Source organism: Botrytis fragariae (genome assembly GCF_013461495.1).
Source record: "Botrytis fragariae strain BVB16 chromosome Unknown tig00000000, whole genome shotgun sequence".
Classification (NCBI taxonomy): Eukaryota; Fungi; Ascomycota; class Leotiomycetes; order Helotiales; family Sclerotiniaceae; genus Botrytis; species Botrytis fragariae.
The window spans coordinates 2203703-2228796 of NW_023500986.1; the positions used below are offsets into that span (position 1 = coordinate 2203703).

The following is a 25094-nucleotide window of genomic DNA, read 5'->3' on the forward strand; positions in this document are numbered from 1 at the left end:
CAGCACATCTTCTATTCTGTAGAAGAACGACTGCAGCAGGAATAGTCTCCTCGATAGCTTTTTCATAAAGTATCGACCTTCCACCAGAATTGTACAGTTATAGTTATTCAAACTGTAACGAATACAAATTCTCCCCATCCATTCACCCACACGAAAAGAGAGGGCGAATCTCCAGATATTCGCACTTTTTTTTGAGAGCGATTAATTTCTGCCCACTCAGGAAGAAACATAACCACAAATCCTCTCTCCACTCAACCTTTTTAATCGAATTCATTCAAGAAGATTCTTTTTTCTTGTTAATAGAGTTCGATTCTAATCCAATATCGACCCATCTGCGAAGGCATACTGCCCGTCATCCACACCTATCGCGATAACGTCATACAATTTAATTAAAATCCCTTCTTACGAAAAGATACGAGGTCACCTTCGACAAACAGTTCACCCTATGACTTCCGTTCCTCAACAATCTCAAAACCAAAGCCAGGCCTCAAACACCACTAGCGCGTCGCAGTCGACCCAGTCGTACGCTTCTACCGCAAAGAAGGCAGTCTCGTCGCCACCTATCGCGACGAGCTCCTCGACTCCATCACCCGCCGTGGCTGTCGGAGGTTCTGCGCCGGTACAGCAACATGGAAAATCATCCTCTATCTCACCGGTAAACGGTAGAGCTTCGATTCCTCCAGCTGTACCGGCAGTTTCTGCACCTGCTATCGCCCATAGCAATGCTGCAGTTAATGGTGGTTCGACTGACCACAGCCGTAAGAGTTCGGTTACAATTAGCGCAAACGGTCCTGCAGGTTACGTTCCCAATGGAGGTCCAGTCGGTGGTTCAAGAGGTGGTATTCGATTTGGAGCATTAATGGATTCTCCTGCCGCTTCTCACAGCATCCCACAAATCTCTCAGCCCGCCTCGGAACCAATTCCAATTCCAGGAAACAACCCAAGAGTAGTTTCGCCAGCAACCTCGCCATCTCCTATTCCTCAACCAACTGCAAGTGGTGGAAGACCCCCATCTGGAATTTCTCAACAAGGAAACATGACTTTTGGTAGTTTAGGCAACGATGGTGATGTAAGTATCATTCCTCACAGTTTCATGTCACATTTACTGACTTGCTTTCTCTGTAGCGACACATGCGACAAGCAGCCTCCCAAGGACCTTTAGCACCTAATAGTCAAGCAGGCGGTCACCTCCGTCGTGAATCATCGCATTCGGCACAAAGTGACAACAATCAAGGCCCAGGAGCTGGACGTGGTGGCTATCAACAAGGTGGTGGTCGTGGACGTGGTGGATTCAACCAACAATACACAGGCCATGCTGGTTTCCCTCCACAAAACCCACCACAATTCAGAAACAACCAAAATGCTGGACGTGGTGGCATGCCTCCTTTCCAAAACCAAGGTCGCCCACAGTACCAAAATTCTCCACACCAAGCCGCTCGAAGCCCAGCCCTTTCGAACTCAATTCCCGGTACTCCTAACATGAACCAAGCGATGCCCATGCAAAGCCCACAACAATTCAACGCCCATGCTTACTATCAGCCATCTCACATGGGAGCTCCTCAAGTACAACAAGGCTATCAATACCCGGTAAACCAATGTCCCTCTTATTCCAGCGATTCTTTCTCTTGTCCAACGTTCAATCGAGGAGGTGGTGGTGGTGGTAGAGGCAAGAAGTGGTTTGATAAGTCTTCAGCCCAACATTACCGAAAGCCTTCAACAGAACTTTTTGGTCACAGCTTTACTACCTACCATGAACAGGCGTTCCCCCGTGGAAGTAACGGTCAAGGTATTGCCAGAAATAGAAAAGGATCCATGCAGTCGGAGCACCAGGAGAATGGCTTTCCTGTTTCCAACCAACAGTTGAATTTGCCCTCACCTCCAGCCAAGGATTCAGTTATCCCGAAGAAACCTGCAGATCTAAATTCTACGGACCCAAGCCTCCCCCCTCTCCCTTCTGCCACTCCCTATTTCAACGTTTCTTCTGATGTTTCAAATATTGATTTCTCGCCAGCTTCTGGCAACTTTGACAAATTTCTAACAGGTACACAGACTCATCCCTACGGTCCTTACCCCGGTATGCCTTTAATGGGTGGCCCTCCAACTTTCCAATATCCTCAAGCTGGTTATATGCACCCTGTTCCACCCCAATCACCGCAACCAGGCTACAACCAACCATATATCGCTGGTCAGTATACACAACAGGCACCTCAACCTATGTCCCGCAATTCGTCTCAAATGTCTGAACATCGACCAGCTTCTAGCATGGGCCAAACCCAAGTTCCTATGATCACACCGACCACTTCACATACACCTCAGCCAAAGCCTGTTGCTCAAAACACCTTCTCTAGACCAACCCGCAAGAGCGCTGCTATTGTCATCAAGAGACCTGACGGTGATGTCTTGAATGTTGACGCAATCAAGGCACCTGCTTCTCCAGCTCCTAGCAACAGAACTAGAACACCACCTGTCATTGCTTCTTCTACACCAACACCTCCACCAAAGTCCGCTACTCCTCAACATGCTCGCACTGATAGCTTGGCTACCAAGTCCGCTGAAGAAATTCGTCAAGAGATGCAAGAAAAGGTCAAGAAAATGGCAGCAGGAGGTGACAAGGTCGACGAGGGCAAGAATGAGGAGGCTGCTAAGGCTGCCGAAGCCGCAGCCGCCGCTGAAGCCAAATTGAAGGAGGAAGAAAAGGCAAAGGAAGAAGCCAAGGCCGCCGAAGAAGCCAAGGCCAAGGAAGAAGCAGACGCGAAAGCTGCTGCCGAGAAGGCCCAAAAGGAAGCTGACGATGAGTTGGAGCGACAAATTGCCGAGATGGAGGCTGCTGAAGCTGAACGAGAGAAGAAAGAAGCTGAACTTCTCGCTAAGCGTAACGCTGAAAAAGCAAGACTTGCTGCCGAGAAGGCTGAAGCCGACAAGGCCAATGCAGCAGAAAATGACCGCAAACTCAAGGAGCAGGAGCGCGAGATGGAACGCCTCGAAGATGAAAAGGAGAAGAAGAGAGCCGAGGCTGAAGCCAAGGCCAAAGGTGGTGATGCTAAGAAGGATGAGGAGACCCCCGATACTCTCGCTACAAAGCTTTCAAAGGCTACCCTCGAAACCGATAGCGGTGCATCAACTCCTACTTCTGATGACTCTATGGGTCCACCTCCTAAGACACTTGCTGCCGAGAAGCGAGGCAAGCCTGCTGCGCTTAACCTTGCACCCCTTAACACTAAGCCTGTTGAGCCACCTCAACCTAGTGCAGCTCTCCAGTCGCTCAAGTCTGCCCGTTTCTTGGCTGTTCTTGACTCCTCTATCTATCCACCCAACATCAATTCGCCAAACCCTGCTTTGAACTCTGCCGCTAATGCCAAGGGCAAGACCTTCAAATACGACAAAGAGTTCTTGCTCCAATTCCAAAAGGTATTCACCGAGAAGCCATCCATGGAGTTCGAGTCACAAATCAAGGCTCTCATCGGAGATGATCCAGGCTCTGCCAGACCTGGTGGATCACAGAGAACACCAGGTGGTATGGGTCCTCGAGGATCAAACCGTGGTGGTGGAAATGCTGTTGGTCAATTCACCATGGGTCAATTTGGTGCTCAAGGTGGAAAGACCCTTCCACCTGGTACTACAAGCGAAATGCGTTTTGCTATGTCTCAAGGCAATATGGCACGACCAGCTATCAACAACCCTATGGCCTCATTCCAACGCCCCGGTGGAGCTTTCCCCGGTGGCTCTATGCAACGAACCAACTCTACCAACTCCATGCCACACTCCCCACGTCAAGCAAGCAGATCCACTCGTGGTGGTAGCAAGCGTGAAGGCGGTTACCAAGGCAGTAACGCCAAGCAAGAGGCACAAGCCGCAGCAAAGATGCCTCTTACCAGCGGCATGGAGATTAAGCCCATTCAAGTTTCTTCCACTGGTTGGAAACCACGCAGTGTCGGTCAAAGTCAAACAGCTACTGGTGCTGCTGGGCCTACACCCGGTGCCACTCCAGGCGCTGGCCACATGGATCCTGACATGGTTCAAAGAAAGGTCAAGGCAGCTTTGAACAAGATGACTCCTGAGAAGTTCGACAAGATCGCCGACCAAATCTTAGCTATTGCTGCACAGTCTAGGGACGAAGCAGATGGCCGCACATTGAGACAGGTCATTCAACTTACTTTCGAGAAGGCCACTGACGAAGCTCACTGGGCTTCCATGTATGCCAAGTTCTGCAAGCGCATGTTGGAGACCATGAGCCCTGACATCAAGGATGAGAGCATCGTAGACAAGAATGGAAACATCGTCTCTGGTGGTAACCTTTTCCGAAAGTACCTGCTCAACAGATGTCAAGAAGAATTCGAGAGAGGTTGGAAGATTGACTTGCCAGATAAGCCTGAGGGTGAACGCGAGGATGCCAAGACTGAAGAAGCTGCTATGCTCTCGGACGAGTATTATATCGCTGCTGCTGCCAAGAGACGTGGTCTTGGTCTTGTTCAATTCATTGGTGAATTGTACAAGCTTAGCATGCTTACAGAGCGTATCATGCATGAGTGTGTTAAGAAACTCGTGGACTACAATGGTCTTCCTGATGAAGCCGAGATTGAGTCTTTGACCAAACTCCTCAAGACCATTGGTCTTAACCTTGACAGCACTGAGAAGGGTAGACCATTGATGGATGTATACTTCTCTCGTATTAACGCCATGATGGAGCAACCTGAGTTGCCAAGTCGTCTCAAGTTCATGCTTATGGACATTGTCGATCTTCGTAAGAAGGGATGGGCTTCAAAGGAAGCAAACAAGGGCCCTCAGACACTTGAAGAAGTCAGAGCTGCGGTAAGAGTTTCCTCACAAACTTTGATAAGTGAAAATATACTAATTGATTATAGGCCGAGGCTGCTGCTGCTGCAAAGGCTGCCGAGAACTCTAGGAGTCAAAGAGGTGGTGGTGGGGGACGCATGCCAATGGGTCGTGGTGACGGAAGAAACTTCTCTGGTGGATATGGTAACCAACCTCCTCCTGATTACCAGAAGAACACTGTTGGTATGGATGACCTTCGTCGTCTCACAAACAAGGGTGGCGCAAGCCGAAACACCAATGCACAGATGTCATTCGGGCCATCATCTATGTTTTCTTCAAGAAGCAACAGTGGCCGAAAGATGGGACCAGGAGGTTCCTTGGGCAGAACAGGTGAAGACTCTGGAGCTTCTTCAAGAACAGGCACACCCCCACAAGACAAGGATAGGAAATCAGCTACTTCCGCAAATGCGTTCAGGTTCGTATATTCTATTCTTGACAATCCATTGACGCTCAACTAACTTGTCCATAGTCTACTAGCAGGATTAGGATCTGGCGAGACCGAGAACCCAGCATCTCCTCCTTCTACCCACACTTCTCCAGTATTGTCGAAGTCCACAGCAGCTTCTGACAAGAAGGAGGGTGATGCTTGATCATTGAGCATTAACAAAAGTGTTTAATAAAACGGATCATTCTAATTTCTGTGCATAGACGGCGGGCTAATCTTGCATTTACGGCGGGGCCTATTTTTCAAAGGGTGTCTTAAAAGTTCCTCATTCTGTTCACTGTGATACCTCAGATTTCACACATTAGACTAAATTCCGTTATCATCAGATCTTGTTTTCGGTCATCTTTCTAATGCATTATCCGGTATTTGGTGCGTGGGAAAAATGGGATGCTTTCTATCTGCAAATTTCTTTGGCTGGCAGGGGTTGGATTTGGACGGCGATATGGTTGGTAGCCGATCACGACCTCTAAAAGCTTTTTATTCTTCTGTCCATATTTTTTTTCGTCTTTACGTGGCTCTAATGATCGATGACCCGGTCTGCTTTAATGCACCCATACGATGGTCTACGACTGTTACGTTCCAGCTTTTGCGTTTTTGTTTTATTTGCATTGGCGCTGTCACGACTTGATACCCTAATGTCATCTTCGCAAAGTAAGGCATGGGGCTTCAAGGTTGTTGCGCAGTGATTATGAGGTTTTTCTCTGATAGCCTGGCTGGCTGGTGGTGGTTGGTCTTGAGTGAAATACAGAGCAATAGAACACGGAAGGGCTTGTCTTGTTCTGGAGCTGGGGGATAAATCTATTGTGAAAGCCGTGGATTTGTGTCAAGGGGGTATTGGAGGTCCCTGCTTGTGGGGAGGAACGCAGGATGGATGCTCGGAAAACCTTGTTGTACAATTATAATCTCTTTTTTCTTTTGTCATTGGTTTTTTAACTTTCTTCTTTTCTTTTTCATCACGCCAGCCAGCTGCAGTTAGTAAGAACGAATGAAATTTATGAAATTATCTATGCTCCTTGACGTGAACTGTGATCTTGGGTGATTTGAAAATGATTGTCTGAATCGTTTGGCTGCACTGCAACTGCAGATGGAGTTCTTTTCATGGTTCTGGGCTTTCCCGAAATGATGCATATGAGACCTGGTTGAAACTATATCAAACAAATCCACGTGAACAAATCACACTTTATTTATTCCTCACCCATCTATCTCTCTCGTTAAATCTCCTCACTGCATGTTATAGAAGACAAAGGCGCTCACTCACTCCATTCATTCATCCAAGCGATAAACAAAACAGTCAATCAAGTCCAGCATAAACTGAGTAAAAATCCATTTCATTTATTTTCAAATCCTAACATCTTTCTTCTTCTTCTTCTTCTTCTTCTTCTTCTTCTTCTTCTTCTTCCCTACAATTCAAATTTTGATATCATCCATTCCCCCATCCCCATCCATCTCCAACCCCTTCTACCACCCCCTAAATGCAAACCAAACCATGCCTCCAAAAAAAACTCCAAATCAAATCAAATCACTCCACGCACTCCATACACCAAACCACGCCTGCCACGCCTGCCAGATAGATGGATTGAATCACGCCCGCCCGCCCGTACATACGTACGCACCACCCCAACTACCCAGATAAGTAGGTAGGTGGGTAGACAACCTAAGCAAGCCTATGTATGCTAGATAAACTTTGAAAATACAGATTCGGAAGCGGAAATGTGGAAGAAGAAGCGAGAAGCGAGTAGGATTTTCGCTTTGCGCGATATTGCTTCCTTCTATGCGAGGAAAAAGGGAGAATGAGAAAAGACAGGAGAAAGAAGGAAGAAAAGAACGCCGTGAAGAGTTTGAACTGCGAGAATCTTTGCTACTGGTTTATGCCAACTGATGCAGAGTGCGTGATGGATGAATGCATCATTGCACCTCACTCATCATCTCTCCGTTCCTCTCTCTCTCTGTGTGTGTGTGTCTGTCGATCTCTTATAATCGTACATATCCATGCATCTATCTATGCAGCCATCCACTATTTCGAAGCACATCATCTCATATCGAAGCATTATTGGCTTCATTTCCCACCACTCTAATATCCGTAACACTTCTCTGACGTTCTGTCCTTACGCCTTCACTCCCACTATCTTCTTCGTGTCTTGGACCTCTTTGTACTCTCTCCATCTCCCTTACCCCCATCTCCCTCCCCGCTCCTTCCCTTCCTCCCATCCCCACTCCCATCTCTACTTCATCATCACTATCCTCATCCAGCACAATGCGTCTAAGAACCCTCTTTTCGAAAAGTTCGATTACGAACCTCCTCATCGGCAATCTAAAATGATGATATTCCAACAGTACCATAACCTTTTTGAAAAGTCCCACCTGTTTGAATGCATCCCCTTGATTCTCCTTGATCTGTATCAGCTCCCCGATTGCCTTTTTGTGCAATATCATATTTCCTAGATTTTCCACCAATTCTAGGATACGTTGATTTATATCCCGATCATCTACTCTTGCTTTATCGATTTCGATTTTTTCTTCATCTGTGATTACTATGTCGGAGATGGTTTTATGTTCCCAAGGTTGGTAGGAGAAAAATTTGTTCAGGTTTTGAGGGATGCACAGACCGAGTGAGATACCTAGAGAGGTGGTGTTTGAATCCCATCCATGTTCAGAGAGAATTTCAAGTCCATGTCGACTACGCGAAATGAGTCCCAAGACGAAAAACGCGGTACCGCGTAGACTCATGATTTGATGTTCTTCGGCAATCTTGACGATTTGTTCGACGACATCTGATTCTTCTAGGAAAGGTGCACCTAGCTCCATGGATCCTACATTTCCGACCGCCCAAAGACATCCTTTGATTTTGAGAATGAGTTCTGGATCATCGGCTAGCATACCATATTCACGGATAGTGCAAGCAAATTCTTCAAAATGTCCTTTGTCTTGAAGAAGTTTGCAGCCTTCTTTTGTACGAGTGAGTTCTCTGTAGAAGTGAGGAGGAACTTGTGCATCGTTTTCGCCTTCGAGATCAAAGCTATCTTCGTCCATACTCATCCTATTTGAAGATTCTTCAGGCATTTCTACAAAGGATTTTGCCAAGCTTGCCTCGATAACTCCAACATAACTATCATTTCGTCCTAGGAACCAATCGTCCATTTCATTGCTGATATAATCCAGTCCGTCCAAATAATGATATCCAATTGACGTGGAAAGGAAACGTAGTAGTAAAGGAGCACCAATTTCTCCTAAATGATCTAAAGCTGGACGACACTCCACGATAAATTCGAGGTAGCTCTTCCTATTACAAGCTTCCTCAAGAATCTTGATAGCAGTTGCGCAGACTTCAACCTCTGGATCGTAAAGTTGGGTGACTAAAAGCTCGATTGCCCATTTATAGTCGGTGGTTCCTATGGCTCGACTTGAATATTTGCGTAGGACGTTCGTCGCATGTATACGAATCTCTTTGGATCCTGCAGTCAGAGCCTTAGATAAGAGGACTCTCGGATGTCCCGGCAAATTGTAATCAAAGTTTGATAACAATAGCCTAATCAAGTCGGGACGTTGCTTCAAATCGATTATGTGATACATCATATTGATCATTCGCCAACGATCGAGCATTTGCAACCCTTTTGGATCGCCAGTCAAAGTCCCAAGCATAGCAAAATAACCACATGCAAGAGTTTCTGAAAGTCTTTCCTTTGAGAATGTTGGTTGAGAAGCGGTGAGGCCACTCGTCTGCTAGGTGTTAGTATACGAGATAATTATCATAGTCAGGGGGGTATTGTTACCGGGTCACATTGAGCAAGACATTCTGCAATTTGTCTGAGCAACTTGTTGTCCGCCAAGTATTTGACTCCTTCCACAGTTTGAAGGAGAGTGTGCATGAGTGCACAACCGACCTTGATATATTTTTGATTTATCCTTGTGTTTCTAACTTCAGAAAACTTGTACTTAAACGGCCGATAGAAACTCATTATCCTTTTGATGAACTTTGAGGCTTTCACAGCTTCATCTAGCCGCTTGCCGTTTGTGAGCGGGCCCTCGATAATTCGCAAGATAATATCCCACTTCCACTTAATAGGATTTGTGCTGGCCAAAACTTGAGATTCAACCAATAGCTGTCTAAATGTCGTCTCGTCAAACGAGACGTTAGGATTGCTTTTAGGCTGATCTCCCAAGCTTGACAAGTTATCGTGACTGTTATTTATCGAAAGAGTTGTCGAGATGGATGGAGCTGATCTATACAATGTTCGACTCACACTGCTAATTTGATATACCGTGCTAGTGGCCACAAGTCGTCCATCGCTCCCGAATTGAGATGCAGCAGCGAATAATCCGGGAAGTAATTGAAGTTCAGCACTCCAGCTTGATGGCAATAGTTGACTAGCAAGCTTCAAGGTTTCTCCAATGAGCAGAGTAGTTTTTCGCTTTAACGTCGCATTGTCAGTATCCGAGGTTACCTGCAACAATCCTTCAACCATGCCAGCATTTATTAGCACTGCTAGTAGAAGCGCTGTGTAATGATCGACAAAACTTTTATCGCCCGATTCATCATCGGTCGCTGACTGCGCCGATACCTTTGCCGGTGCCGTTTTGAGGTTTGCAACTCTTCCATATGTAGTGAGACGCCTGCCAGCGAGGAAAGAGGTTGCCCAAAAAGGAGACTTGATGCGCAAGATTCCATAAAGCATATCTATGACAGTCTCGCGTACAATGGGATTGGGGAGGATTAAGCATGATATCAGTGATTTGATAGCTCTGAAGTCGTACATGGACAATGTCATAAGACCAGGCCATGAATTCATAGCATATGAAATAGCCTTCGAGTTTTGCTTCAAAATATCTTCTTTCACAAACAGTGAGTCGGTGAAAGAAGTAAAGAGGATTTCTAGCTCATAACCCGATCGCAAATACTGGCGTCTATGAGGAGAATCAAGCAAAAACAGAAACGCTGCTGTTAAACTCTCGGAAGCGTCGTAAGTGCCATCGCCTAGAGCATCGGCAAGAGGTCTGAGACCACCAGAGGCAACGACAAGACCTGGATCGCGGACCATGATCTCCGCAAGTGTCTCTATGCAGATAGCTTTGAGTCGATCCTCCTCATGATCTGCAACTGAAGCTATAGTTCTGACCACAGCCCTAGAGACCTCTTTTATGCCATCTTTGACATCTAGAAATGCTCGGATAAACTTCAAGGCCTGCTCTCTTTCCACGTCAGAAGTTCCCTTCTTGATGAGTGATCTAAGAACTCTTTAGCAATAGGCATGAATATTTACCAGGTCCAGTACTTACACGACAACAAGATTATCAGTATTTAGGCTGCGAATCTTTTGTAAAGAGCTGACATCCGAAATTGCATATCTTGTCATGCGATATCCTGCAGCTACAACCTCTCGACTCCCACTCAAAAGCATGACTTGCATTCTCAAGCCAAATACTGACCAGACTAGATCATACTTCAAGGTGGGATGACGCTTGAAGAGCTCAACCAGATCGTTTGCATGACCAACGTAGTAATCCGGAGTGAGGCCTTCCACCTCTAGAGCTTGTAGTATTTCAGCTAAGACATATGTTGGCGACTCTGTGGGCTCATCTGCTGCTTCTGAGCCCCCCATACTCTTAGAAGCACTTGGAGGTGACCTCACACCGTTACTTTGGAAGAGAGCATCCATTCGACTGCGCGTAGGAGTGGTGGGTAGTTTAGGCTTTTGCATTTCCGTAATTTTCAATCTCAAATCTCTGATCTTCTGGTTGGATATATTCAGCTCCGCTTCCACCCTTTGCCTTTGCTCTTTCGTCTGCTTTGCTTTCTTCGTATTCAGCGCCTCCAACATATTCTCACTGCCCTCTTTTATTTTCATTTCCCTACTCAGCATTTCGCGTAAATTCGACAATATCTTCACCGGCGTCGTACTATCGTCTTCGTCCAATCGCTCCAAGTTTATCATGGAAACATTTGTATCGAGAGCCGAAGCTTGCCGTGGCATTTGGCTACGCATTGTGGAGCTGAAGCTTCCCGGGGCGGGAGATGGCGCGAGAGAGGAACCACGAGGCGCAAATGCGGCTGTTGAGCTTGAGGCCATTCGCGAGCCATTTTGACCTGGTGGTTGCAAACCCCCAGGTTGATCTAAGCTGGTCCTCCCGGCATATTGTTGTGCGTATGTGTTTTTCTGGGCAGTCGTCACAGACGAACCCAGAATGCTCGATGGTCCAACCATCTGCCCATTCGAGAGGTCGGGGTCAACGTTCTTCGTGCGGGGGTGACATAGGTGGTGCAGTTAAGGGACCGACACAAAAGTCATCCAGGTACCTATGCGAGAATGGGAGATACGATTGTGGTGCAATGGATTTCGGTCCAGCTAAACGCTATTCGTGGGCAATACAATCTATGCTTGTCGTGGTATGTGTGGAGGTTCCGCAGTCGATGTGGGCACCAAGCTTGTAGATAGTGAAGTTTGAGGTGTTGCTGTACTAGAAAATGACTAAAGATTGTGGGGAAATAGAGGTATCAAACAGCTTCTTTGGAAATTCTGAAAATAAATTGTTGGATTGTATTGCGACAAAATGTTCATAGAATATTAAAGATGTTTCATCAATCAATCAATTCGTTCTTTAACGCTCCCATTCCCGCAGATAGATAGATGATGGGGGTAAAAATCCCAACACAGACCAACAAGACCAAAAGACCATGAAGACATCGCTAACAAATTACTTTTGGTGTTCATTTTATGGGGAAATCGTTCATGGACAAATGCATTCATTATATTTCGGACTCTTATAGATATTTGCATCTGTTTATTCTTTTCTTCTTCTTCTTCTTCTTCTTCTTCTTCTTCTTCTTCTTCTTCTTCTTCTTCTTCTTATATATTGTCCGCATACGTTCCTACTCTATATCGATATGATCCAGCTCTAGAACTGAAGACATCGAAATATTGAAACGTACATCAGGAAGGCTTGGTTGCTAGATGTACAGACTGGACGAATTGTACGGAATGGTGCTTCACGCTTCAAGATAATGTACGAAAATACCCACCCCCCTTCAGGAAATCGGGTTTCTTTATCAATGAGCATTGCAGGAGTAACTCTATATTAAGAACGGCAATAGTCTGATAAGAGAATCTCATCTCATGGTTACCCCGTTGTCTATCAGATCTCCAGTTCATCATGATAGTACCAAGAAGAGAGACCGCCTTGTCGCTCTTTTTAAGAAGTTGCTTGATCTCCCTGCATGTATAAACCTCGAGATGGCCTTCACACTCTTCTTCAATTGTTGAAGCGGCATCAGATGAGAACCATTCAAAGTTTCAAAGTTTCATAGTGGGGTCCAATGAGACATAAGAATCATCGTACGAGAGAACAGACCTGTCAGACCTGTGGTTTTAGTAGGTAATAGGTATGGCGGACGACCCCGTCGGTTCTGTCAGGTCAGCCTTGCATTTCAATTCCTCAATACTTCATGTAATGATCAATATCATTTCAAATCTTTCAAATCCCGAAGTTTCAAATGCCATTCTCCCAAAGACCCGCAATGTGGAAAGACTTTTTCATCCAAAAATTATGGTTGTTAGGTAAAAGTAAGACCAATTATCAAAGTTTCATTACAAGGCTACAAATCGGCCTCGTGCGTTCGGCGCCTTCCGATAGATGTTGGAATCAACTTCTCGCATATGGAGCCAAGATACAACATCCCGTAACTATCTTATTCGGTGGACTCCTGCAGGTAGCTTGAGCTTCTCCGTTCTCCTCGAAACAATATCTAACTTCATTGCCGCTAAGACTCTTTAGCGACTATACTCAGAATTCCATAAAGAGACCGAAGTCCCCTTGACTTCATTTGATTTCATTCATCTGCTATCCTCATTCTTGTTGTCACTCACACCATACTAATACCTATCAAGTCTTTCAATTGCGTTCTACAAGAACTCTAACCAAAACATCTTCTATTGCATCTTCTTACTTTCTAGACATCAAACCAAATTTACCCATTTATCATGGCATCGATAGCTTCAGCAAAATATGGCAAGGACAACGTCCGCGTCTATAAAGTAGAGAGAGATGAGCAGACTGGAACTCAAACTGTCACTGAAATGACCGTTTGTGTATTACTGGAGGGTGCTATCGACGTCTCGTATGTTGCCTCTTTCACTGAACCCCCCTGAAATCGAGAACTAACCAATCTCTAGATATACCAAGGCCGATAACAGTGTTGTGGTTGCAACCGATTCCATGAAGAACACAGTCTACATCAAAGCCAAGGAACATCCAGTTACTCCACCCGAGCTCTTTGCTAGTATTCTCGGAACTCATTTTATCGAGACCTACCCCCATCTCACCGCAGCCAACATCAAAATCATTACTCACAGATGGACACGAATGACTATCGATGGCAAGCCCCACCCACATTCATTCTACAGGGACGGAAGCGAGACACGAAATGTTGAAGCCGTTGTCAAGAGAGGAAAGGGCATCGATATCCGTAGCGGAATTGTTGGGCTCTTGGTTTTGAAGAGCACCGGCTCGCAATTCCACGGCTTTGTCCGAGACGAGTACACTACCCTCCCCGAGGTTTGGGACAGAATTTTGTCAACTGATGTTGATTGTGGCTGGTCGTGGAAAACATTTGCCGGATTGGACGCTGTGAAAGAGACCATCCCCAAATTCGATAAAGCATTTGATGATGCCAGAAATATCACCATGAAGACATTCGCTGAAGAGAACAGCCCATCTGTACAAAACACCATGTACAAGATGTGTGGCTCCATTTTGGAGGCCGTCCCCGAAGTCGATACTGTGGATTACTCCTTGCCCAATAAGCATTATTTCGAAGTTGGTAAGTAAAATAGAAAAATTTAATGTGCGAGAAAAGTTCTAACATTTCTACAGATCTCAGCTGGCACAAGGGTCTTAAGAACACTGGAAAGGACGCAGAAGTTTATGCTCCTCAATCTGGACCAAACGGACTCATCAATGTCACCGTCACTAGAACTCCAGTCACACCAAAGCTATAGATTTGACATACATCATGATTTTATGATAGCATAATTGGCATGGCGCCACTCACCATGGCTTTATATTGGAAAGGCGTTTTGGCATCTTGGGTATAGAGCGTTAGGCGCATTTTCAGGGCCATGTATATAGATCATGGCAGATACCATTCAAGCATGGAATTCAACTCGATTTAATCTCACAACAAAGCAACAGATTTTCTAAATTCTATGAATAGTTAACATATCGTGATTCTCTCAAAACCCATTACATGTCCAACCCCGTTCCCTAACAGCAGCCTCACTTAAATTTCCATCCACCAACCATATATATACGAAATACAGCCCCCTCCGCTTCTCCTTTTTTCTGACGATGACAATGAGCATCTTCAAAATACATACAAAATCCACCTCGTAGCAAATTTGAAGGAGCCAAATCGCCGGGGTCTCTTCGTTTCTATTTTGACATTGTTTTTCCCCAGTGTTAGATAGATTTACTTCATTTCATAGAGGGGGTGGGGGGGTATTAGAGATTAAAGATTAGAGATTTCATGGGTTCCTGTCCTGTGAGTCTTCTTTCTTTTTCTCTCTTTCTAGATGAGTATGGTAGACATAAGTGTAGATGTAATGCAGCACGTATAGCATTAAATATTGATGTCCATTCAATCACAAGTTATCTAATTACGTATTTACCTATCCACGCATAATTTCCATTTCCATTTCCATTTTCATTCTCACTTCAAGTCTCCGTGCTCAATCAATCAATCAATCAATCAATCAATCAATCAATATCAAATCTTCATATTGTACAAGATTTACGTACGTACACACATACATACATATACATACATATTTATTCGTTTAGGTACACATATATATCCATTATCCATACCAATTAATATCCATAGTATATGTATATATATAACCCATCCCAATTTCCCCCGTCCTATGCGATCCTTATCTTCATACCCATCATCCATCTAGATTCTGGATATCCAAACCCTCGATACCCGAGTTCTCCCCTATCCATGCATGCATCCATTTTACATTGACCACTTAATCTCATCCATCTCATCCATCTCCCTAACCCTCCCTTTAACATTCTTCCCCAAATCACAAAGAAGAAACCAACGCAAAGAGAAGAGAAACCCGAAATCCAAATCCACAAAACCCCCTAAACTCAAACTCACAAAAAGGAAAAGGAAAGATATATCAATTTTGTCCCAGACATGTATTAATGATAATCTCCCACCCTATTCTCTCCTCTCCCAAATTACAACAATATGAATGTACTCATACATCCAAAATCCTAGTACATACATTCCTTTTTTCGCATCGAATTCAGCGCTCGCTTATACAATTCTAAGCGCTATATATTTGAATGTCAATATTCAGAAGGATATAAGAAAGCAAACAATACATTTATATTCGCTAATGTGGATATTTGCTGGTATCATATCAAAGAAGTATTTTTCTCCCTCGGCGAACAAATTAAGTAGACAAAAAATCTCGCTTCTCTTCCCAAAACATTCATCCAAGAAATGAGGAAGAAATTTTGGTACATGAGAAAATAAAATAAAAAGGAAAGACATAATCGTCAACATTCATCATAATCTTACTTGTCCTCACATCACGCTTTTACTACCCAAATCTAGTTTGTATGTCAGTAGGCAATATTCATTGAAAAAAGGGGAAGGTAAAAAAACTCACTTCCATCTTTCCCATATCCAATCGTTCCCTCTTTGCATTTGATTTTACACTCATCAAAACCATATCCAAATCATCCTGGTCACCCATCGTAATCATATCGCCATTGGGCACATCCTCATCACGAACTTTGATCTTAAATCGATCACGCAGCCCGAATTTTTCCTTTATCTTATCTTGAAAATCGCGGAATTCGATAGCCGAGCCTATCATAACATATCGTACATCCTCGGCGTGGACTTTCACACGAACTTTGCGAATATCAGGTTGACGAGAGCCAGCTCGACCATTACCACCATTAATTGAGGATGTTGTGCGGGATCTAGGAGGCGGACGACTAGAGACCATTTCAAATTCATCTTCGTCAAAAGAGCCTTCGTCGTAGTCGCTTGCGTATTCGCTTTCTTCTTCGATATATCTATTCCGGGTGTTGCGTCTAGAGTTATTCGATCTCCGACCTGGGGAGCTATACATATCATAGAGATCCTCAGGGTAGTCATCTTCTTCTTCTTGCGTTGATTGCATTCGTCTTGGTGGTTGTCTTGAACGTGATTCGGATCTTTTATTGGAGTATTGCATTTGCGATGGTCCCCTTGGTTCTGATGCTGTTCTTTGAGTCCCGCGTCTGGCGGGTCGCGCATCTGGAGGACTTCTTGCATCGTCGCGTTCACGAATTTCGTAACTTTCATTAGGACGTGCTTTTTCGATATTGAGTTTAGCTGGCATGGGTTTAGGTCCGTTCCGAACAGAAGCCCCGCGACTCATGGGTGGAGGTCCAGAAGTCTTCTCTGCCTCAGGAGGTGGTGTGGGTGGGAAAACATTTCGATTCAGAGGTGGCTCTGATTGTTGTCTTTTGCTAGCCAAACCGGGCTTTACAAGGTTTGCCGCTGCGTATGAAAGATTCTCTGTCGGACGGTCATCCTTGGGTTGAATTATACCAGCCTGAAACAATTAGCGTCACAGGTTCGGAGTGTACTATTAGTATTACTCACATTCTTAATCTCTGAACCAGCAAATCCAGTAAAAGCATTAGCACGGTCTGAAGCTGCAACTAAACGTGCTTTGCCTAGATAATCTTTTGTCTTCAAGTTCTTGACTTTCGCTTGATTGGGCCTGTAAACAACTCCTACGGGAATTGAGAAAACGGTGTAACCCTATGAGAGTATCAGTAAATTCTCAACATGAAACTCTGAATGGCAAACATACCTCGGCTTCGTCGCGAATTGCCTCATCAATGACATTGTGATCCTCAACAACCTTCTCTTTCACAGCGAAGGAGAAATCCTGCAGTCCTGCTTCCTTCTGTTGTAGATATATGTAGCACAACCCACGATTAAATAACACTTCGCACGAATATAGTTTGAAAAGAAGGCCAAGTTGAGCATAGTCGATCATGTTGTTTCCTCTCAAGTATAGTAAGGTATCATTGAAGTTTGCCAAAGCCTCCTCGAAATCGCCAACCAAGAAATTCGAGACACCTTGTTGAAAATATGCTACGGCTAGGTATTGATCCAGGCGAACCGCTTTTTGATAGCATTCGACCTATAGTGAATTAGATTCTGCCAGTATAATTGAGTTCGTCGCCAGTAATGAAATGTACTAACCGCTTTTTCATGCTCCCCCAATGTCGCATGAATAACACCACAATTGAAGAGAATCTTTGAAGTATCTGCAATGCCATCAAACTCCTTCAACGCTTCATCAAATTCATTATTATCGTAACGACCAAGGGCAGAAACCCACGTCTCAATTTCCTGCGCAAGTAGTCAGTACCGAAGTATCCTTCTCTCATCCTCATCTTTCTTCCTTCCACCCACTAACCTGTTTCAAAGACATGATGCCTTTTCTCCTTCAAAAATTATGTATTCGTGAAATGGTCTTTCGTAGCTGGCTGGTCGCCTTCGTGAGCGACCAGCTATCAAGCGGTGTAAGGAAATTTTATGCCGTGTTGCAATACTCGTATGTTGTGTGAAGCTATCTCGAATTGTCGGTATCTTTTTTTCTTGCGTACGTCCCTTCTCTTTGATGCAACTAGTGTGTGTATTAAATATTCTCGGATCCGTCCAGCGATGGGAATGTCTTATTGTCGAGTAATTGTATTTTGGTTGAGATTATGTTCTAAAGTATATAAATTCAAAGGATCATATGCGAGTCCTTGTACTTTTCGTAGGATTTGACTTTCGGGCTCCTCCCGTCGCTATTAATTAGTGTTGATTGCTGATCGTAAAGTAGTGGTGGGCTGGTGGGGAATATCGATTCGGCACCTCGAAGGAACGTGGAGACTTGATTTGATTTGACTTCGATATTTTCCGTTCTCGTGATGAATGAATTGTAGAAAGATTGAAAGATTGACAGCTTGATGTTCAAATGTGAATACTCGAAAATAGAACAGAAAAAAGATACGGATAAAGTGGAAGAGTTCAAAGACAAGGGAGTGTGGGTGTATGCACGAAGCAGAACGAATTGGGTTGGAAATGTAAGGTACGATGGCTGGCTAGCAGCGCTCTTACAACGAACGGAGGAGGATGAGTGGATAATAGAAGAAGTTCAATGTACGGGTAGCGCCCTAGAAGTTCTTTTGGATATGGAAGATTGAAAATGGAGGGTTAAACGAGGAGACGAGGTTTGAATTGCTTGGTACGTGGATTGATTAGTCTCTTGATGCAAGTCGATGGTGCAGTGATACTAAAATGTGGATTTAGAGGGGTTCCCTAGTCGAAAAATGGTCCCTGCTAACCCCGACACGATCCACGGCAACTAATCGACGTATCGTGTCGAACGGGGCTACGACTAGTACGGAGGAGATGTGTAGGAAGAAGTATTGACTACCTAAGTAGATCGAACATAGGAGTTTCATGCATGCGGATGGTTATATTGTCCATATTATATACAGAGACTGAGGTTCAAATATAGCAGTGGCTCAAGGGGCGTTGATATGAAATACATACATACGTACATACATACCTCTCTATTCATATATGGAACACAGCACAGTTCATGAAATTTGGAAATAGATTCTTACATTTTGCGAAAGTGTTCTTGCCATTTTCACTATATCCTTGCTTCGGTCTTAGTCCTTGGGTAATGAGTTACAAATTCCAAACCATTTCTTGAATCCCCCTTGTCAATCGCTGCTTCAACATTCACTCGAGTAGCTATCTTACCATTCATTCATCGGACTACTTCGCAACAGTAGTGATGTCGCTTTGTCTTGCCCTCACGTTCCGGTGTTCTGACATATTGTTGCAATGTATGTGGTCTACTCGAACTATCTATCTACTTCGAAAAGCCGCATTCGATATTGGAAATGAAATGAAAGCGTAAACCACAATTGAGACGCTTTTCATACAAAAGCATCATGATTAATCGCTCAAGCCACCAGCAAAATTGCTTTTATTCTCCAAAATTATGAAAATGATTGGTAAATATGAAAAGTTGATAGCCACACATTTGGAGCTTGCGAAACTTGGATTCTGTTCGCTTAAGGCTGGTTCAAAGCAGCAAGTGTTCCAAGATCCCCTATACCATGCCGATTGGATGGTCAAGAGTTACGCTTTCTGTCACTTTTCGTTCCATCGGCGCGTATTCCAACGTATTTTCTTGTCCGTGCATTTCTTTTGGCTTTTCAAATGTCCACAATATCGCTTTTTCTTTTTAATGGTTCAGTATGTAAAGTCTGGATTAGTCGAGTGTCTTGACTTGGTAGAATTGAGTTGGAGATCATGAACTCACATAAAATAGAATGTCACCGGTGACTGTGATAGTCTTGCTTGCAGCGGGATTGATTCAATAGTTTATGTTATTGGTACCTGAGTATAGATTTCATTCGACATTATTTATAGGTTAAGGTCTTGTGATATCTTGGACCTATGAATGACTTCAGATCCACGGGCTTGTTATGTCATGCAATTGGAAGAGTTCAATATGCAAAGTTATTTTTGTCTTTGACCGAGAACTTGACATTGCAAACTATCGATTTGGCAATGAGAACGTATCCTATACATATACTCATCCATGCCATGCAATCATACCAACTTCCCACAGACCAATTCAGTACCTCGCCTGCTGGGCCCAGACCAATTCAGTAATTGACCCCGAAAGTGACCTCCGAACAGATCACAAACGGCCACGCACATAACCGTAGGGCAAATCCTCAAAAGATAACCGCCGAATGTCCTAGCCGGCATCTTATCGGATATCGGATAAGCATTGAATTGAAGCGCAGGAAGCTTGGCGTCTCAGGGGAAGACACCTCGATTGGACGAAACTCGCTTCCACCTCACCTTCCTCACCTTGTTTGAGAATTCAGGGCACATCTAAAGTTCTAAACGGCCACGCGGAAGAAGAAGAAACTCGAAATAAAGATGCCAGACCACAAAAAACGGTCGCCATCGTGATTGAATCGGTTTGCATGATGCTGCCCAGCTTGAAAAAAGAAACCATTTTTTCTTTCGTCTCAACTTTCACGGCAGTCTAGTAGGTGGACAGGTTGAACAGAACAAACATCGCCCGAGAGTATATGCAATAGCCGACACTATGAGAAAGTACGGCACATTCTACGATGGTTCAAACACAGATGTAAAATTAAGGTTGCATGCAGCTTTCCCTGTCGCATCCAGTCTTTTGGTCTGTGAAGAATAATGAGATCAACATACATGATGGCTCAGGGTAGGGCTGCGATTGAAAAATTACATATCGCTGATTTGGCTTACCATATACAAGTAATCTTGACGGCAATGAAAAGTGGAATCATTGCCCGGTATATGACAGATTTGAAACGCATTCGGGCTTAACGTTTGACAAGAAAAGCTTACTCTTCATAATACTCGTCCTTAAGGTTTGATGTAGTCCTGGTAGCCTGATCGAACACTTGAACATTCCCTGCTTTCTTCCTCTGAATTGCTTCTTTGCAATTCTCTGATCCGCCACGGGTTGTTCTCAGACGGACAGCACGTACAGGTGTGTAAAAAGCGCTGGTGGCAGAGACTAAGCTTCTTGGGCGTACTTATCATATCATGCTATCGTTCCACTTCTCGTGCGATCATCTGATGTATGATCAGAGCATACCTTTGCTAACCTCATCTTTTCTTTCCTCCCACAATGTCTTGCCCGAGCAAGAACAGACTGTCTTATCATTATCCCATACACCAGCACTTCGTGCAATCACCCCCACGAGAGTATTCTCATCATTCTTCTCAAACTTTCTGTCTCCCTCATGTTGTTTAGAAACTACCATTCCCCTCCCAATCATTTCCCATATCTGAATTGGCTTGTCCAAAAACACACTTCCCGTTCCATTCTTTCCCACATTCACGGTACCAAACGCACCTTTCGGTGTATCCTCACTACCTCCCTTCCATAGACCTGCCGTAGAAATTGCTCCATTGGATATATCCCCCGCTTCTCTAACAGTAGCCCAATATGTTCCCTCTTGCAATCCTCGAATCGTCAAATCCACCAACGTTAATGTAGGTGATACCTGCACCATCCTCACCAATCCTCGTACTTTGTCCGATACAGTGGTATCATGTGTCTCAAGAATACAGACAGCCGCACCTATACACATCTCAGACAAGGACCTCAAAACATCAACCATGAAATGAACCCAAGCTCCCACTCAAACACAACGTAAAAAACAAACATACCATCACTCCCCCCGGAACCCCTCAAAATTGCATCTCGCCCCGTCTCCTCGATCGCCTTGACGATTTCCGAAGGCGCAGCTATTTTCACATCAGTAACGAATCCCCATCTCCCAAATCCTCCCCATTCTCTTGGCGGGGTAAAGTTACAAACTTACTTGTTCCTTCAATAGTAACAAGTTGATCCTTTAGATTTGCTTCAACTTTCTGTATTCCACCTAGTTTGAACAAAGATCCTTCGATATCTTTTATACATGCTTCACATGTCATAGGTACTGCAAATTGTGTCTATTCTCCATTAGTGATATTTCGATTTTGGCCAATACACGTGATCGGAATCGAGGGGAACTACCTGGAAGGGAGTTGTGATGGCCATTTTGAAGAGTTTGTATTTTTGAAAACTCTTGCTCAGCCTTTCTGTATGTTGATAGAATAATAAACAAGAGAAGATTCAATATGAATGAAGTTCAAAATACAACATCTCCATCATACGTGGGGCAACAATGAATGCTTTGAAATCCAGCCTCGGAAGCCTCGCCAAAAGATCTAGCCAATCAAAATCCCATAAAGCCATTCGAGAAAAAATGTCTTGGCATCTAGAATCACGATTGACTTCAAGGCTTGAATTTGACGACGACAACAAGGGAACTTTTTAGCTGCCAATTCTTTTCTCCCCCGTGCATCGTATTTAGCATTGGTTATTGTGCCAATCGTATCCCACGATGTCGCAAACAAATGGATTTGTAAGGTCTCAATCTCTTCGTCCACTACTCCTCTTCTAGCATGCATAATCGAAGTCGTCAATATACATAAATAAGTCCCCAAAGAAACTCCATACATAAACTAACACACTCTCAGACAAAACTAGCCTACTCCCGCACCTGGCACCACATCTCCGCCAGCACCCCGCACATCCCTCTCTCCACCCTTCGACCCCGTCCAAACCCCTCCTCACCCCCCTCTGTCACAGCCCGCATTACACCACCGCCCCTCGGGCGTCTCGCCTCCCGCATCGCACTCCTCCTCATGGGAAAACACAAACCAATTTGGGATCCCTCAACCGACTGTGGTGACTATGTCGTTGTTACCAATTGCGCGAACCTCCACACCACCGGCAAAAAAATGTATCAGAAGAAATATTATCGTCACAATACACGACCTGGTAGTTTGAAGGAAATCAGTATGGAGGGTTTGATGGAGAAGTTTGGAGGCGCAGAAGTTCTGAGGAAGGCAGTTAGTGGAATGTTGCCAAAGAATCGGTTGCGCGATGGGAGATTGGGACGATTGAAGGCGTTTGAGGGCGCGGCGCATCCGTATAAGGAAAATTTGGTTAGGTTTGAGGGAGTGAGGAGGGACTTGATGCCAGATGAAGGGTGGTCGAAGAAGAAGGTTGAGGAGGCTAAGAGTTGAGGATCTGCAGAAGAAATGGATATATGATTATTAGAATGGGAGAAGAAGAGCACTATTAAATGGGTAATAGAGTGTGTATAATATGCATTGAGTGCATGGGAAAGTGTTTAAGGACACTGTATATCAGGCAAAACAAAACATTATGAAGCTAAAACATGGCACTGTGTATATTGGGATCTACGTCGAGGCGTGTGAATATGATTTTTCACTATTATTCTCAACTTTGACTTGCCGAGTGGCTGCATGGAGGTCAAAAATTAGAGAGATCTTTCTTCTTGTGACTTAAGCGAAACAAGTTATCATAAGTATATATTATGCAAATTCACAGAATAATAGATCATTCTCCAGATGTTCTTCAATCTCAGACACGGCAGTTCCATGTCCAGCTTAGACTCGGATATTCAACTCTGGCGTTGTCAGAAATTCAAATGCCAGATGAGTTAAATATTCAGACAGCACATTTATTGAGAGGAACGGCAAATTCAGTGTGATATTAGTCGAACGCAGAAAACTCAATTTTCGACTATTAAAAGAATATTTGGGGCCTATTTCGTCCGTAACCATACTCCAACCCACCAAGAACTCAAGCTGAATAAAAAGGCCTTATGATCAACCTTCCAAGAACCAACCCGTACAACCCAAACAGCAAGATATCTGTCCAAAGAAATATCCCGATGACCTTTTTCCGACAGATCATCTTTACCATCCGACCCAACACTCAGAAAGCCAAGCTATAAACCCAAACCACAAAGAACTGCATTGGCTGGAGCTAATGTGAGTAGGTTTTTATCAAAGACAAAGTCGTCTCAACTGCCTTGATCTCTTCGTCTCTCTCAAAAATGAATCTTTCTCGTGAGGTACGTAACTCCACGAGCTTTGCTAAGAGAACCGATTTAGCCGGTGCATCGACCATAGAACCGTTTTGCATATTCGCCGGCACCTGTACCGAGCTCGAGTCTTCCATTTCTTCATCTTCGCTTGATGCGGCTCGTAAAGCCTGCTTCAAATCATCGGCCCGAACATCGGAAGCGCGTGCATTTGCATCGTGCACTCGTTTCCGATGTTCCCTAAGGTTATCTTTGCGTTTGAATCCCTTGGTGTGAGCTTTGCAGGTTGTCACGGGACAAAAGAACAAAGGATTGCCATGTGTACCTTGGTGACGCCGAAGATCCGTTTGCTTTTTGAAGCCGCGGACGTTACAGCCTCGTGCAGTGCACCTGTGAGGGCGCTCTTCGTCCTCTGTGTTTTGCCTTCTCATGACTTAGTAAATACTCAACAGAAGATGATAAGACGTGACTTACGCCAGGTTAATTGGTCGCTCGATTGCTTGGTTATCTGTGCTACCTTGCGACAAAGATGGGAGGCTCACTTGGGTAACTGGGACACTGTTGGCTCTGGTATATGTCAGTCTTTGGGCCATCAAATAGTGCACACAATATTTGATCCTAGGACCCGGATTGCCCATTGGCATATGGACATTGGAATGAGGAATTTATGTACCGTTCTGGACGCAGTTGCTGCATGGTATGGAAGGGATCCGAGACTTGTTGAGTCGGGTTCCAGGCGTCCGAAGGTTCATAGTTGAAAGTGGTGCCACACCGCTCAAGTCCCAAAAACGCAAACGAGAAACCATCAAATGGCAATGAATCTTTCCAAGCATATAATTTTAAGTACGATGATTTTTTATTAAAAAAGTTGGATGTATCAAAGAAATAAAACTTACCACTAAATTCATCACCCGGGTCCCATGACGGTCTGCACAAGAACCAAATGTTAGTATGTGGTCTGACTAGTCTTGATGGTATAATGGAGCAACAGGAAATTCTTGGTTTCTGTTAGCAATAAGTACATAGTGGATGTGTGTGTCCATTCTAGAATATGTAGATAAAATCCGGTGGAAAGTCCTGGAATTTCAGTATTTTTTGATGTTGTCCTAAATAGAAATATGCTCAAGAAATACTGCTCTCGCTTTGAGAAAGCTTGGGAATGTAGTTGAAAATCCATTGGAAATCCTGTGGAAAGTCCTGTGGGAAGTCCTGTGGAAAGTTCCGTGGAAACTCCTTTGGGAATCCTGTTGGAGAAGAAGGAAAA

General features: G+C 44.3%; 8 protein-coding genes across 8 annotated transcripts; 4 read left to right on the forward strand and 4 right to left on the reverse strand.

Moving 5' to 3' along the window:
- Positions 1 to 445: 445 nt before the first annotated feature.
- On the forward strand, positions 446 to 5423 carry Bfra_006905 (putative eukaryotic translation initiation factor subunit protein; the record flags this gene model as incomplete). Its single annotated transcript, XM_037337276.1, has 4 exons — positions 446 to 1069; positions 1126 to 4809; positions 4863 to 5248; positions 5303 to 5423. The coding sequence occupies 4 exons, from the start codon at positions 446 to 448 to the stop codon at positions 5421 to 5423; spliced, it is 4815 nt and encodes a 1604-aa protein (XP_037198642.1).
- Positions 5424 to 6764: 1341 nt separating this feature from the next.
- On the forward strand, positions 6765 to 7157 carry Bfra_006906 (uncharacterized protein; the record flags this gene model as incomplete). The annotated part of the gene is made up of 2 exons (XM_037337277.1): positions 6765 to 6875; positions 6984 to 7157. 2 exons carry the CDS (start codon positions 6765 to 6767, stop codon positions 7155 to 7157), a joined length of 285 nt encoding a protein of 94 aa, XP_037198643.1.
- A 155-nt stretch (positions 7158 to 7312) lies between these two features.
- Positions 7313 to 11478, reverse strand: Bfra_006907 (putative cytosolic regulator pianissimo protein; the record flags this gene model as incomplete). Its single annotated transcript, XM_037337278.1, has 3 exons — positions 7313 to 8995; positions 9049 to 10501; positions 10553 to 11478. 3 exons carry the CDS (start codon positions 11476 to 11478, stop codon positions 7313 to 7315), a joined length of 4062 nt encoding a protein of 1353 aa, XP_037198644.1.
- A 1673-nt stretch (positions 11479 to 13151) lies between these two features.
- Bfra_006908 (putative uricase protein) lies at positions 13152 to 14268 on the forward strand (the record flags this gene model as incomplete). The annotated part of the gene is made up of 3 exons (XM_037337279.1): positions 13152 to 13388; positions 13444 to 14090; positions 14144 to 14268. Exons 1-3 carry the CDS (start codon positions 13252 to 13254, stop codon positions 14266 to 14268), a joined length of 909 nt encoding a protein of 302 aa, XP_037198645.1. The 5' UTR covers positions 13152 to 13251.
- A 1606-nt stretch (positions 14269 to 15874) lies between these two features.
- Bfra_006909 (putative nadph oxidase regulator protein) lies at positions 15875 to 17787 on the reverse strand (the record flags this gene model as incomplete). The annotated part of the gene is made up of 6 exons (XM_037337280.1): positions 15875 to 15895; positions 15955 to 16893; positions 16944 to 17105; positions 17158 to 17493; positions 17556 to 17705; positions 17773 to 17787. 6 exons carry the CDS (start codon positions 17785 to 17787, stop codon positions 15875 to 15877), a joined length of 1623 nt encoding a protein of 540 aa, XP_037198646.1.
- Positions 17788 to 21007: 3220 nt separating this feature from the next.
- On the reverse strand, positions 21008 to 21969 carry Bfra_006910 (putative superoxide dismutase copper chaperone protein; the record flags this gene model as incomplete). Its single annotated transcript, XM_037337281.1, has 4 exons — positions 21008 to 21507; positions 21597 to 21674; positions 21752 to 21881; positions 21946 to 21969. 4 exons carry the CDS (start codon positions 21967 to 21969, stop codon positions 21008 to 21010), a joined length of 732 nt encoding a protein of 243 aa, XP_037198647.1.
- Positions 21970 to 22315: 346 nt separating this feature from the next.
- On the forward strand, positions 22316 to 23003 carry Bfra_006911 (putative mitochondrial 54s ribosomal protein 23 protein; the record flags this gene model as incomplete). The annotated part of the gene is made up of 2 exons (XM_037337282.1): positions 22316 to 22336; positions 22452 to 23003. 2 exons carry the CDS (start codon positions 22316 to 22318, stop codon positions 23001 to 23003), a joined length of 573 nt encoding a protein of 190 aa, XP_037198648.1.
- Positions 23004 to 23772: 769 nt separating this feature from the next.
- On the reverse strand, positions 23773 to 24826 carry Bfra_006912 (putative c2h2 transcription factor protein; the record flags this gene model as incomplete). Its single annotated transcript, XM_037337283.1, has 4 exons — positions 23773 to 24253; positions 24305 to 24397; positions 24504 to 24651; positions 24727 to 24826. Coding segments are annotated over 4 exons (822 nt in total), but the record flags the coding sequence as incomplete, so codon positions are not given.
- Positions 24827 to 25094: the final 268 nt, after the last annotated feature.